This window comes from Pongo abelii, chromosome 6 (genome assembly GCF_028885655.2).
Source record: "Pongo abelii isolate AG06213 chromosome 6, NHGRI_mPonAbe1-v2.0_pri, whole genome shotgun sequence".
NCBI classification, from domain to species: domain Eukaryota; kingdom Metazoa; phylum Chordata; class Mammalia; order Primates; family Hominidae; genus Pongo; species Pongo abelii.
In genome coordinates this window covers 72,678,329-72,693,896 of record NC_071991.2, presented here as the reverse complement: position 1 = coordinate 72,693,896, position 15,568 = coordinate 72,678,329, and the positions used below count along the sequence as shown (strand labels likewise).

The following is a 15,568-nucleotide window of genomic DNA, read 5'->3' as shown; positions in this document are numbered from 1 at the left end:
GAAGCCGCCATTTTGAACATGGCTGGTCGCAGGTAGTTATTTCCTACAGGCCAGCATTCACCAGTGGAAGCTTCTAGCTTGCTTGTCTGTGTCTGCAGCTCAATTTTACAGGCTGCTCTTTGTTAGGAAATGATTTGGGGCTGCTTTTCATTAAAAAGAAAAACCTGGCCGGGCATGGTGGCTCACGCCTGTAATCCCAACACTTTGAGAGGCCAAGGTGGGTGAATCACTAGGTCAGGAGTTTGAGACCAGCCTGACCAACATGGTGAAACCCTGTCTCTACTGAAAATACAAAAAATTAACTGGGTGTAGTGGTGGGCACTGGTAATCCCAGCTCCTCAGGTGGCTAAGGCAGGAGAATCACTTGAACCTGGGAGGCAGAGGTTGCAGTGAGCTGAGATTGTGCCACTGCACTGCAACCCGGGTGACAGAGTGAGACTCAGTCTCAAAAAAAAAAAGAAAAAACTTACTGAGGCCTCCCATACCCTATCTGCCTAATTAATTTTTTCTTAACTCCTGTATCACTATGAATAGTCGAAGTTTGTATTTGTGAAACACTTGGAACATAGCACATGACACTTAGTAATTGCTAAGTATTTTATGAATAACAATTCAAAACTATGCTTTTTTTGCGTACAATATAAAATATGTATAATGTCTAGGGACTAACGAAGTCAAGAGCTTTCTGAAAGAAGAGAGAGGCTACTCAGTAAGATTAATCTTTGGATTTCTATGAGGGAGTACACAGAGTGAACAGTCAGCAGACAGCTATCTTTAGGAGGACCACAGGACAGATGAATATTAAAAAAGTAGATATGTGACCAGAAAGCTGTCTCCAGATGGGCAAGAATTTGTTTTAAGTGGTGGGTATAGAGTCATCCTACTAATGATTTAGGATGTAGACTTATCCTTACCAAGTTTACAAAATGGTTATCTTAAATTGCAAACATCCTGCTGTACATATATAAAATTCTTGATTCCTGTAGCATAGTGGGAGCTTCTCCTCTATAACTGATGTGCTTGAGCTTGGTAATTGGTGGCTCAACATAAAACAAAATGACATGGTAGTCCATCACCAAAAGTTTCTTTTTTTGTTGTTGTTGTGTTGTTTGTTTGTTTTTGAGATGCAAACTTGCTCTGTCACCCAGGCTGGAGTGCAGTGGTGTGATCTCGGCTCACAGCAACTTCCACCTCCCAGATTCAAATGATTCTCCTGCCTCAGCCTCCTGAGTAGCTGGGATTACAGGTTCCCATCACCACACCCACCTAATTTTTGTATTTTTAGTAGAGATGGGGGTTTGCCATGTTGGCCAGGCTGGTCTCGAACTCCTGACCTCAGGTGATCAACCTGCCTCAGCCTCCAAAAGTGCTGGGATTACAGGTGTGAGCCACAGCGCCCAGCCACCAAAGGTTTTTTTTTTTTTTTTTTTCTTTGAGATGGAGTCTCACTCTGTTGCTCAGGCTGGAGTGCAGTGGCACGATCTCAGTTCACTGCAAGCTCCACCTCCCAGGTTCATGCCATTCTCCTGCCTCAGCCTCCAGAGTAGCTGGGACTACAGGTGCCCGCCACCACACCCAGCTAATTTTTTGTGTTTTTAGTACAGACAAGGTTTCACTGTGTTAGCCAGGATGGTCTCGATCTCCTGACCTCGTGATCCACCTGTCTTGGCCTCCCAAAGTGCTGGGATTACAGGTGTGAGTCACCATACCTAGCCCCCAGCCACCAAAAGTTTCTTATAGTGGTTACAGAAAATCATAGATCATTACTGCTGCCTGTAACACTATGAATTCATGGCCTCTAGCCTCAGTCAGAACTTCAACTTTCATAGGTGTCACTGGGAAGCATACTTCAAAAGCAAATCTACCTCAGTATTTCACAGGCTTCTCAAAATAGAAATGTTGTCATCTGAAGTTGTAGTTCCTCTTATTTTTTCATTTTTTAAAAATATTTGATATATTTAGCACACAGATCCCTATGAAGGTTCAAATAAAATGGCTTTATTTTTCTCAAATCATGAATTTTAAATATGCTGTGTTGGATCTCCCTCCCCTCAGCTTGAGAACAACTTTGGCAGAGCCTATAGATTTTCAACACTTCATTTGTACTAGCCTGTCATTTCTGTAATTTAAATTCACATTCAGCCATGAAAAAGCTATGTAAGTAAATTTAAAATTTTTCTGTAATTTAAGATTATGTTCAGCCATGAAAAATTCAGGATAAGAAATATATATGACTTCTATTTCACATCGTGCATAAAGAAATAAATTCATGTGGATTACAGAGCTAAATATGAAAGGAAAACAATGACATTCCTGCAATACATTTGGAGAATTAAATGATATCTTTAAAAGAACCACAAAAGCACTATCTATAAAGAAAAAATTATTGAATGTTCTACTTGAAACATTAAAACTACAAACTTCTGTTAAAATACATCATTAGGAGAGTGAAAAGGCAGACAGAGAGCTTAGAGAAAATATTTGCTACTCATATAAGCAAGAAAATGGTTTATATTAATAATATATAAAGAACTCATGCAAATAAATAAGAAATAGGCATGCAATCCAATGGAAAATAACAGGAGGCTGGGCATGGTGGTTCACTCCTGTAATTCTAACACTGGTAGGCCAAAGTGGGAGGAACTCTTGAGCCCAGGAGTCTGAGACCAGCATGGACAACATTAGGAAATCTTGTCTCTACAAAACATTTAAAAAATTAGCCAGATGTGGTGGTACACACCTGTGGTCTCAGCTACACTAGAGGTTGAGGCAGGAGATTTACTTGACCCCAGAAGGTTGAGGCTGCAGTGTTCTCTCCACTGCATTCCAGCCTGGGGGACAGAGCAAGACCCTGTCTCAAAGAAAGGGAGGGAGGGAAGAAGGAAGGAAGGAAGGAAGGAAACAGATTTCATACAAGAAGATCTCTAAATGACAAAACATGAAAATGTGTTCATCTTCACAAGTAATCAGGGAAATATGCAGTAAGACGCACAATGGACTACTATTGCACACCCACCAAAATAGCCAAAATAAAAAGATAAATAACAGGAAGCATAGGCTTATTCATCCATTTTCATGCTGCTGATTAAGACATACCCAAACTGGGCAATTTACAAAAGAAACAGGTTTATTGGACTTACAGTTCCACATGGTTGGGGAGACCTCACAATCATGGTGGAAGGCAAGGAGGAGCAAGTCACATCCTATGTGGATGGCAGCAGGCAAAAAGAGAGCTTGTGCAGGGAAAGCTTGTTTTTAAAAACCATCAGATCTCATGAGACCCATTCACTATCACAAGAACAGCATGGGAAAGAACTGTCCCCATGATTCAATTAGCTCCCACTGGGTCCTTACCACAACACATGGGAATTCAGGATGAGATTTCGGTGGGGACATAGCCAAACCATATCATTCCACCTCTGGCCCCTCCCAAATCTCATGTCCTCACATTTCAAAACCAATCATGCCTTCCCAACAGTTCCCCAAAATTTTAACTCATTTCAGCATTAACTCAAAAGTCCACGGTCCAACATCTCATCTGAAACAAAGCAAGTCCCTTCTGCCTATAAGGCTATAAAATCAAAAGCAAGTTAGTTACTTCCTAGATACAATGGGGGTACAGGCATTGGGTAAATACAGCAATTCCAAATGAGAGAAATTGGCCAAAACAAAGGGGCTACAGACCCATGCAAGTCTGAAATGCAGCACAGCAGTCAAACCTTAAAGCTTCAAAATGATCTCCTTTGACTCCATGTCTCACATCCAGGTCATGCTGACACAAGAGGTGAGTTCCCATGGACTCGGGCAGCTCCACCCCTGTGGCTTTGCAGGATACAGCCTCCCACCCAGCTGCCTTCATGGTCTGGTGTTAAGTGTCTGTGGCTTTTCCAGGCACACAGTGCAAGCTGTCAGTGGATCTACCATTCTGGGGTCTGTAGGACAGTAGCCCTCTTTTCACATCTCCAATAGTTGGTGCCCCAGTGAGGACTCTGCATGGGGGCTCCCACAGCATATTACCTGTCTGCACTGCCCTAGCAGAGGTTCTCTATGAGGACCCCATCCCTACAGCAAACTTCCGCTTGGGCATCCAGATGTTTCCCTACATCTTCTGAAATCCAGTCGGAGGTTCCCAAACCTCAATTCTTGACTTCTGTGCACTCACAGGCTCAACACCATGTGGAAGCTGCCAAGTCTTGAGACTTGCACCCTCTGAAGCCATGTCCCGAGCTCTATGTTGGCCCCTTCCAGCCATGGATGGAGCAGACGGGACATAAGGCACCAAGTCCCTAGGCTGCACACAGCACGGGGACCCTGATCCTGGCCAATTAAACCATTTTTTCTTCCTAGGTCTCTGGTCCTGTGATGGGAGGGGCTGCCACAAAGTTCTCAGACATGCCCTGGAGACATTTCCCTCATTGTCTTGGGGCTTAACATTCAGCTTATCATTACTTATGCAAATTTCTGCAGCCAGGTTGAATTTCTCCTCAGAAAATGGTTTTTTTCTTTTCTATCACATTGTCAGGCTGCAAATTTTCTGAACTTTTATGCTCTGCTTCCCTTATAAAACGGAATGCCCTTAACAGCACCCAAGTCAAGTCTTAAATGCTTGGCTGCTTAGAAATTTCTTCTGCCAGATACCCTAAATTATCTCTCTCAAGTTCAAAGTTCCACAGGTCTCTAGGCTGGGGGCAAAATGCTGCCAGTCTCTTGGCTAAAACATGACAAGAGTCACTTTTACTCCAGTTTTCAACAAGTTCCTCATCTCCTTCTGAGACTACCTCAGCCTGGACTTTATTGTTCATATCACTATCAGCATTTTGGTCAAAGCCATTCAACAAGTCTCCAGGAATTTCCAAACTTTTGCACATTTTCCTGTCTTCTTCTGAGCCCTTCAAACTGTTCCAATCCCTGTCTGTTACCCAGTTCCAAAGTCACTTTCACATTTTTGGGTATCTGTTCAGCAGCATCCCAGTCTACCAGTACCAGTTTACTGTATTAGTTCGTTTTCACACTGCTGATAAAGACATACCCAAGACTGAGCAATTTACAAAAGAAACAGGTTTACTGGACTTACAGTTCCACATGGCTGGAGAGGCCTCACAATCATGGTGGAAGGTGAAAGGCACATCACATGGCAGCAGACAAGAGAAGAGAGCTTGTGCAGGGAAACTCCTGTTTTTAAAGCCATCAGATCTCATGAGACTCATTCACTATAACAAGAACAGCGCAGGAAAAACCTGCCCCCATAATTCAATCACCTCCCCCTGGGATTCTCCCATGGCACATGGGAATTGTGAGAGTTGCAATTCAAGATGAGATTTGGGTGGGGATACAGCCAAACCATATCAATAGGCAAGGGTATAGAGCAATTAGAACTCCTATACACTACTTGAGGGGGAAGAATTGGGACAAGTACTTTGGAAAAATATTTTGCAATATATTCTAAAGTTGAATGTATACATACATATAACCTATGACACAAAATTCCATTCTAAATGCTGTATAATTAGCTGATATATATATTTGTATGCACTAAAAGATATATATATAGGAATGCTTATAGCAGAATTACCTGTGATAACCTTTACATTAGAGATAAGCCCAATGCCAATAAATAATAGAATGGATACATAAAGTATCCATTTATGGTATATTTACACAATAGATTATACAGCAAAGAAAATGAACAAAATGTTGCTATATGCAAGCAACAGGGATGAGTCTCACAAACATACCTAGGAGTTTTTTAAAAGCCAGATGCTCTATATATGTACAACGTATATATATACATATTTGTATATACTGCATTATTATTCCATTTATATAAAGGAAAACTCTTGTCCACATGTAAGAAATCAGGAAGTTGGCTTCCTTTGGTTTGACGGAAGGAGTACAATAACCTTCTGGGTCCTGGAAATGTAGTATTTTCTGACCTTGATGTTGGTTACATAGATGCATCCACTTTGTGATACTCCATAGAAATATTTATTTAATATCTATGCACTATTATATATACATGTAAAACTTTAATAGTTTTTTTAATTGGGAGATTCTTTGTAATTGTTTTAAATTTCAAAAAGAAAGAAAGAAAGCCTTATTCATTCTAAATTAACATTCTAATCTCACATCCAATTCAAAATTTGTTTGCTGTTTTCAACAAAAGCCTGCCCTGTAGCTCCGGGATCTGGGGAAGAGAACATTGTCTCTTGTTTCTCTCTTTCTGCACCTGTCTCAATCACACTCCATTGCTTCTTGGTCTGCCTTTTATCTCCAAGGTGTTGGTGTCCAGAGGAGAAATGGAAGAAACAGGGGCAAAAAGCTCAGGTAACAGAAACTACTGTAATCAGCCATAACATCCTCTGTGTAGCTGATGTCCAAATAGTGACTGCTTGTGGAGGACATTTTTGCGCATTATTCTCTGTCCTAGACAGAGGCCTCATTTGGCACAGACCTCTGAGAACCAACGTCCAGCAACTTGCCCTAAGTCTCTGCCTCAGCCCACTACCTCTTACAGGTCTGATAAGAGGCATCTTATCATTGGTGGGATTACTCACAAGATGGCTGGAGCTCATCAATTTCATTAATTCACTGTGTTTACAGAACCCTCCATACGGCTCACCAAATGGCGTGAGTACAGAAGACCCCCGTTTTCCTTTCCCCTTTCCCTCACATTGTGAGCCACCCATTTTTACATTTCTAGATACGAAGTAGGCAGGATGCTCTATGATCAAATGCACATCCTTAAAACCTCTTGGGACATATATGAAACCACTCCTCTACCAGGAGCTCCCCAAACACCTTGTACTAAAGGGCTCCACAGGTGGCCCCTGCAGTTCTGTAGCTCAGCAAGCATTCATCCAGAGCAAGCCTGCTGGTTTCCTTCACTCATATGCACCCTTAATCTTTATAAATGATAATCCTGAGCATTCATGAATTGGTTTTGCAGGGATTACCTTATTTTTTCCTTTCTCACAGAAATCAGAAATGGGTATTCCTCAGGGCTTTCCCCCAAGGGTAATGATGCCTCCTTTAAAAGACAAAGCCTTTAGGGCCGGGCGCGGTGGCTCACACCTGTAATCCCATCACTTTGGGAGGCCAAGGTGGGCAGATCATGAGGTCAAGAGGTCAAGACCATCCTGGCTAACACAGTGAAACCCCATTTCTACTAAAAATACAAAAAATTAGCTGGGCGTGGTGGCGGGCACCTTTAGTCCCAGCTACTCAGGAGGCTGAGGCAGGAGAATGGCATGTGGCATGAACCCAGGAGGCGGAGCTTGCAGTGAGCTGAGATCCCACCACTGCACTCCAGCCTGGGTGACAGAGTGAGACTCTGTCTCAAAAAAAAAAAAAAAAACAAAGCCTTCAGATGTTTGATTGTTTAATTCCTTAATTCCTTAATTTGGATGGAAGAGAGGGTGAGAGTAGGTGGTCTGGCCTATTTACCTTTTAAAAAGCCCCATGGGGATAGAACTTCTAGCAGTTTCTTGATGGTGTTACCAAAACACCAGGGGTTTAGTCTAGGTCCTGCTGCTCACCACGCAGAAAGCCAATCACTGAGACAATGAGTATTGCCAAGGAAGAAGTCTTTAATTAGGTGCTGCAGTCAAGGAGATGAGAGCTCAGGCTCAAATCCATCTCTCTGACTGACTAAACCTATGGGTTTATATAACATTCTTCTGTAGAAAGAAATGTAACAATGTGTAAGAAACAGGAACTAGGGAGGGGCAAGGATGCAATCACGATGAATGAGGGCTCCAGACTTCTCACTGTTAGGATGTCATGATCTGGTGAGTTTCAGTTCTTGGATACCTTTTGAAGAGGCCTGAAGGTCCTTTCCTGAGGAAGGAACTCAGATAAAACAAATGTAAGCTTCAAGCTTTAAGACCAGAAAGGTCAATTTCTATGTGTATCAAAAAGAACAGTCTATGGGATTATTGGGTTGGTTTCAATGGAATATAGGAGTTTATATAAAGGAAAACTCTTTTCCATGTGTAAGAAATCAGGAAGTTGGCTTCTTTTTGTTCATTTAGATAGCTGATGGACCAAAACAGCATAGGGCTTCCTGAACTCTGGCCTGAATGTTCATCTCCCGTGCATTTCCCAGTGAGAACATTGATGAATTCTGGCACTTTCCTGGATTCTACAGAAATCTGCACTCTCCCAGAGGCATGAGAAAGTGCTAAAACAACAAATGAAAGTTGCATAATTTGAAATTCCCTTGTTGCCACATGGATCAGAATCCAATCATCAGGCTTTTAATTTAGTTTGTGAAAGTTAGATCTTGCAACTATGAGTGGAAATGCTGATAATGTGCTTTCTGTTAATGTCCAAAGTTAAAGAGATGCTCTAGTCTCAGGTAAAGCTAATGTGAGACAAACAACAATAATGCTTACTAATTTTGACCACCATGTTTCTCAAGGCCAAAGATTGCAAATTTTATCTGTTTGCATCCTTCATAGAAATAAGAATTCTCTGGATATAGCATATATTCTACTAAAGGATGACTGTTATGCTGTGTGGGAAAGTAATAGTTAAAAATCAAATATTTTTACTTTAAAAAATAGAGAACAAGGTAGCAACCAGAATTGAAGTCATTCAAATATAAATGGGGCACTTTCCCAGAAGATGTCATCCAAAGACAAAAAAATAGGAAAGTTTAATTCATGACACAGTGAAGTTCTTCTATGGTTTAAATTGTTCCTAGAAATAGATTTTATTTCAGGAATCATAGGATGCCAGATGGTTAGTGATAGTGTTTATTTCTGAAAAAAAAAAAAAGAAAAAGAGTATATGTATGAGCTTTGTGTCCACATATACAAGGTGGCATAGGTTGAAACAATCAACATTTATTTAGTATGTTTATGGCATATTGAAATCAATATTTGAATCTTCATTTTCCAGTTTTTTCTAATACACTTTAAGAAGCTTCTCTGAGACACTCAAGTATATCAAAAGAGAGAAGATCTCCAAGTAACAGAAATACTAAATGTCCTTCTTAAAGAACACCAGGCTTGGAGAATTTATAGTTCCAACTAGAAGGAAAGGTCTGTCTTTTAACATGTTAAAATAATCTTCTAAATTTTTGTTTAAATATTTTGAGGGAAAGAAAACAAATGACTTGAAACTTCTTTGTTTCTGATCAAGATTTGATGATTATAATTGAAAATTAATAAAAAGGGAGGGTAGGATTTAATGCTATTGCCAGTTTTATCGAATGGATTATCCTATCACCTTTCCAATTTCACTATGAAAACTACTGAAATAAAGGCAAGTACATATTTAATAGCTCTGTTTACGTGAGCAACATTAAGTGGAAAGATGAGGCAATGAAATTAAATCATTTCCCAAAGGATATTTTGCATAATTTAAGTTCCCTGGAATTTTAATGTGTAATTCATGAAAAGAAATGTGCTCTTTAGAAAAATAAATGCAGCAAATACTGGATTAAATAAATCAGATACCTGAATTTACTCAGGTTATGCGAGTAGAAAGGCTGAAATGCCCCAGGACTTAATCCTAGGCCTGATCTCTTTCCTATCTATATACACTCTCTTGGTAATCTCATCCATTTTTTTTTTATTTTATTTTAGAGACAGGGTCTTTCTTTCTTGCCCAGGCTGGAGTGCAGTGACACAGTCATGGCCCACTGTAAACTCCTAGCTTTGCTTCTCCCACCTCAGCCTCCTAATGTCATTCATTCTTATTGGTTTAAATGTCACCAATAAGATGTTCACACCCAAGACTTCCTAATATATATACTCAGCACTGAAATATCTTCCAAACTCCAGACTCTTAGATGCTCACCTAGGACAACTTACTTGACATCTCCCCATGATCTCTTATTAGACATTCTCTCAAACTCACCAGATCCAAAATTTAACCCTGATATTATTTGCCAGTTCCTGCACAGTCTTGTTTATCTCAGTTAATAGCAATTCCATTCTTATACTTGCTAAGGCAAAAAATAAAAATAAAATGGAGACATCCTTTTTTCATTTTTTATCTTATAGCCTATATGCTGTTATATCATGAGCCCAACAAGTTTCTGCTGCCTCCAGTAAATACATCAGTCCAAACCCTGTCATCTCTTGCTTTAATTATTACAATAGTCTCCGATCTACATGTCCACTGGAGGTAACACCCACCTCAGTCTATCCTCAACACAGCAGCAGAGTTGTCTGTCTGACTTTTTTTAATGCAATTTTTATCATATTATTCTTCTGCTTAGAACCCTCCAATGTCTTTACATCTTAAGCCAAAGTTCTTCTAATGCCCTTCATTATGTAGTCCTGGTTATTTCTTTGTGTTCATCTCCAACTACCCTTTTCCAATTACTGGGCTTCTCCAAATAGTAGAGAAACCTCATGAAGGAAGGGATTTTGTCGTGTGTTTGCTGTTGTGTCCCAGTGCCAAGGAGAGTAGCTGATGTACAGTAGATGCTCATAAATAGTTTTCAATGAATGACTTCACTCAAATAGTCTGAGAGCTGTATAAAGTAGAGATAACTTAGTTATTGATTCCCACTCTGGGGAGCCCACAAAAATCAAAGTCATCCACTAGCAGTTGAAGAGAACTAAGTTTGATTTCTAGGTAAGAACTAACTTTTATTTATAAATTAACACCTCTGTGGAGTCATATGCACTTCCACTGTTTTGCATCTGTCAGGAACGTTAAAATTTTAAGATTCTTGTTCACTGCACTTAAAGTAGAAATACCACTGCATGAGGTAAAAAATGAAACTTTTAAGGAAATGCTTGCACTTAAATTATTGGTAAGTCTATGTCTTTTCATCAGAGCCAGACAAATACCGGCTTAACTTTAAGGCTTGCTGAGAACATTAATGATTAGCTGCTCAAAGCAGCATGAAAGAAATAGCCTACATTAACATAAAACTATGATATCTATGCTCACATCCTTGCAAACAATAGATAACAGCAATCTATAAACTTCTGGTTATATTTGTCTTTGTGTAGTTTGTGATTTCTGGATTACAAAGTGACTTTCAGAACAATATTAGATTATGTCATAGCTGGATTTAAGGAAAATATCATGCTGTTAGTTAACAGAAGAAGGGCAGTAAAAGCCAAGCTAATTTAACGTTATTATATATTTGTAATATAATAAGGACTTACCTGCATCAAAGTATGTAATTTTCAAAAAGTCAGACAATAACTTTCATGTGTATCATTGGTTGAAAATGAAATATTTTAAGCCTTCTAAAATATCTATTAAGCCGGGTACGGTGGCTCACGCCTGTCATCCCAGCATTTTGGGAGGCTGAGACAGGCAGATCACTTGAGGTCAGGAATTCAAGAGCAGCCTGGCCAACATGATGAAACCCATCTCTACTTAAAAATACAAAAATCAGCTGGGCGTGGTGGCCTGCACCTCTAATCCCAGCTACTCAGGAGCCTGAGGAGGAGAATTGCTTGAACCTGGGAGATGGAGGTTGCAGTGAGCCAAGATCACGCCACTGCACTCCAGCCTGGGCAACAGAGTGAGACTCTGTCTCAAAACAAACAAACAAACAAACAAAAATCTATTAAATCACTAGCCTGAACACACAGCAAAGATTTATAACTCTTTAATGAGGGAATCAAGAAAATAAGAAAGGTGGATAAAAGGCCATTTTGAAGTTCTGGATATTTGTACACATTTAAAAAATGTTTTTATGGGCTTCCTAGGTTATTTACAAAGCTGCTTATCTTTCAGGACAATAAAATCATAACCGGTGGAATTATCCTCTCTACCAGAGAGACATCATTTGCATTCCTACTGGAATGAAATCTACCACGTAACGTGTAATTTTACAGAGTCAGGACCTTGGTTAACGGTAAACAGTGAGTCATACAGAGCTGCATTCCTTTAAACTACCACCATCAAATAGAAGTATAATTGAAGCCACTGTGTGATTTGAAATTCTCTAGCAGGTACGTTGAAAAAAAAACAAGTGAAAACAATTCTAACAAAAAAATTATGTAACTCAATATATCAAGAATATTCTCAGCCAGGCGCAGTGGCGCACGCCTATAATCCCAGCACTTTGGGAGGCTGAGGCGGGTGGATTTTCTACTAAGATTCTTTGTTCATTGCATTAAAAATGGAAATTGTATTTGTACTCCAAAATTTTGCACTTAAACCACATCTCACTTTTGACTAGCCACATTTCAAGTGCTCAATAACCACATATAGTCAATGGCTAAAATATCGGACAGTGTGGCTCTAAATAATTTGATATTAATTGGATGGGCGTATTAACCAATTCCCCAGGTTGATGTTGAAAGGTCATGCTGTACTTCATTGGCCTTATCTCCAAGTTTTTGGTGATTTTTAAAAATCTTTTCAACCACAAATTTTAGTCTTTTTCATTGGATCCCAGGACATTACATGATAGTAAAAACCTACAGCATTATTTCGTTTAGCAAAATAAATGTGTCTTTCAAAAAGTTATTTTGAAGACATTTTTGTCAATCAGGTATATTATGTTGCTTAAACTTTTAGCTAAAGATTCTTTACATTATAACTGAACTCTTCTAACAATAAACATCATAGCGCAGATAATAACTAATATGAAGATTATTGTGAGACAGCTGTTCTTAACTTACATATATTCATCACCTAATTTACTTCTCACAAAAAGTCTCTAAAATAATAATACCATTTTACAGATGGGGAGGCTAAGATAGTTTACATAACTTGCCAAAGGCCACACAGCTTGTAAAGAAAACCTGGATATAAAATCCAGGCTTATTAACTACAAAGCCTGAGCTAGAAAGCACTATGCTATATGCAGAGATTACTTCAACATAAGCTCTTCCAACCCACATGTATTAGATAACTAAACATTTGCTATACAAATTAATATTAAAGGTGGCACACAGTGGCTCATGCCTGTAATCCCAGCAATTTAGGAAGACAAGGTGGGCAGACCACGAGGTTAGAAGTTCTAGACCAGCCTGACCAGCATGGCGAAACCCTGTCTCTACTAAAAATACAAAAAAATTAGACTGGCATGGTGGCACACGCCTGTAGTCCCAGCTACTCGGGAAGCTGAGGCAGGCGAACTGCTTGAATGTGGCAGGCGGAGGTTGCAGTAAGCCGAGATCGCACCACTGCATTCCAGCCTGGGTGACAGAGCAAGACTCCGTCTCGAAAAATATATATATATATTAATATTAAGGATTCAGGCCAGGTGCAGTGGCTCACACCTATAATCTCAGCACTTCTGGAGGCCAAGGCAAGAAGATCACTTAAGGGTACAGTTCAAGACCACCCTGGGCAACATAGCAAGACTCCTTCTCTACAAAAAACTTTAAAAATTAGCCAGGTGTAGTGGTACACACCTGTAGTCCCAGCTACTGGGGAGGCTGAGGCTGGATAGCTTGAACCCAGGGGTTTCAAGTCTGCAGTGAGTCATGATCACACCATTGCACTCCATCTTGGGTGACAGAGGGAGATCCTGTCTCTAAAACAAAAGATTCATCATATGAACAAAAGTTTTTCCACTCTTTCTTTACACTAGATAAATGATTTTTCTGTTTTCCAGAATGAATAGCAAGAATTTATTTTAAAATGTTTTATGACTAATTATAAAAACTGTCATCAGTAGTTAAAACATTACTAAGGGAGAGAAGTGCTAATATTAAAATTTTTGTAGTGGAATAAAATTCAGCACTTTTGTTCTCTCAGTACTATTTTGTAGGTTTGACTTGTAAATTGCTCTTATTTGATAGATGGAAAACAGAGGGAACTAATTCTTATTCTCATTATAAAAAATACAATTCTGAAGGCCTTTTAAATTGAAAAGGAAATAGAAATTGAAATAGAATGGAAGTAGGAAAAGCTCCTTGCTTAATGGTTTTGAAAGGTAAAAGTCTTCTTGAGGAAATGTGGCCAAGGGCAATAAAATGTGGCCTCCTAACAACACTTTGACATTTTTTCTCTTTGCCTATTTTTGATTAAACCTGTATGAAATAGGGATTAATATTGTTGCATGAATATGTAGTAGGAATTGCCCATAGACTTTTCTTTTTCTGGTACTTCCTAAGATAAAAACATTTTCAATAGTAATTCAATATATTTAGTGGCTATTAGTCTATTCAAGTTTTTTTTTTATCTTTTACTAATTTTGTCACTTTACATTTTTAAATCATTTGCCCATTTAATTTGGTTTTCTAATGTATTATCAAATTATTATACTAGTCACAACTTGATGTTTCATTATGTCTTTTATATCTTTCTTATTTCATCTACTAATACTTTATTCTGTGTTTTGTTTACATATACATTCTTACTAATGATCAGTCTGTTCAAATGCATGTCTGGCTCGCTAATCTTTTTGAAAAATAACTTTCAGTTGTGGAAATTACCTCTCTGTTTTCCATTTCCTTTTAGTGACATTATCTTTATTATTCCCTTATTTCATGTTTTGTTCTTTAACTATGTTGTGGTTCTTTTTCTATCTGCTTTATTTGAAGGTTTAGATAATTAATATTTTTTTCTATCTAAACATTGTTTTCAAACCATATATTTACTTTTAGTTATTGCTATAGTAGCTTTGAATTATCTTCTTGAATGCCAGGTAAACATTCTATAATGGTACATCATACTTTCTTAGATCCACTTGCTGCATTGATCTAGTATTCTTTATTTCTTTCAAATACTTGTCCACTCACAGGGAAAAATTGCTCAATAACTTGAACTTACATAATTTATTCATTCCACCCCAGATTCCTGTTCAAGGAAAATATTCTGGTTTCTTTCCAAAGTGGTGATATTTTTTCTAGCAATTTGACGCTAGTGTTCTCAAAAAGTGAGGAAGAAAACATAATTGTTAAGAATTGAGAAAAGTTTTAAAAAGTAAAATCATGTGAAAGAGATACATCCTTTTCAAAGGGCAAAAGCAAACTGTAAGTTGAACTGCCATCAGTCTTTCCAGGTTTTATTGCTAAACACATAATTTTCAATTACTCTTTTAAGTCATAAAAGTAAATTTAAAAAATAAATATGTTCATTATATTAATTTTGTTCAAAAACTGCATATGTATATATAAAACTAAAAAAGATATAGATGAAAATATTTAAAGTGATTATGTCAGAACACAATTTTTCTTTTCTTTTTTGAGATGGAATCTTGCCCTGTTGTCCAGGCTGGAGTGCAGTGGCATGATCTCAGTTCACTGAAAGCTCCGCCTCCCGGGTTCACACCATTCTCCTGCCTCAGCCACCCTAGTAGATGGGACTACAGGCACCCGCCACCACGCCCAGCTAATTTTTTGTATTTTTAGTAGAGACAGGGTTTCACCATGTTAGCCAGGATGGTCTCGATCTCCTGACCTCATGATCCGTGCACCTCGGCCTTCCAAAGTGCTGGGATTACAGGCGTGAGCCACCGCACCCAGCCCATAATTTTTCTTTACCCTTTTATTTTCTAAATTTTCTTCAACCAATATGGCTACTTCAGCAACTAAAACTGAAACAACAATAAATGCTAATAAATAATGCTAACAAAAATTAAAACAACTCCTCTCAAAAACAAACTTGTGGCCAGGTGTGGTGGCTCAATGTC

At 38.7% G+C, this 15,568-nt stretch overlaps 1 protein-coding gene across 6 annotated transcripts in view; it reads left to right on the top strand.

The window, feature by feature from the left end:
- Positions 1 to 11,930, top strand: part of C6H7orf78 (chromosome 6 C7orf78 homolog) — a 46,833-nt gene extending 34,903 nt beyond the window's left edge. For 2 of the 6 annotated variants that reach the window (XR_008527057.1, XR_008527058.1), the window contains 3 exons: positions 8,031 to 8,356; positions 8,902 to 9,044; positions 11,713 to 11,930. Coding sequence is in view for 4 of the 6 variants with exons in the window: in XM_054559437.1 (XP_054415412.1) it covers positions 6,276 to 6,324; positions 8,031 to 8,066 (85 nt within the window). In the remaining 2 variants the exon portion in view is untranslated. Of the gene's footprint in view, positions 1 to 6,275; positions 6,325 to 8,030; positions 9,284 to 11,712 lie in introns of those variants that run through there. The other 4 variants (XM_054559437.1, XM_054559435.2, XM_054559436.1 and 1 more) reach the window with 3 other exon arrangements.
- Positions 11,931 to 15,568: the final 3,638 nt, after the last annotated feature.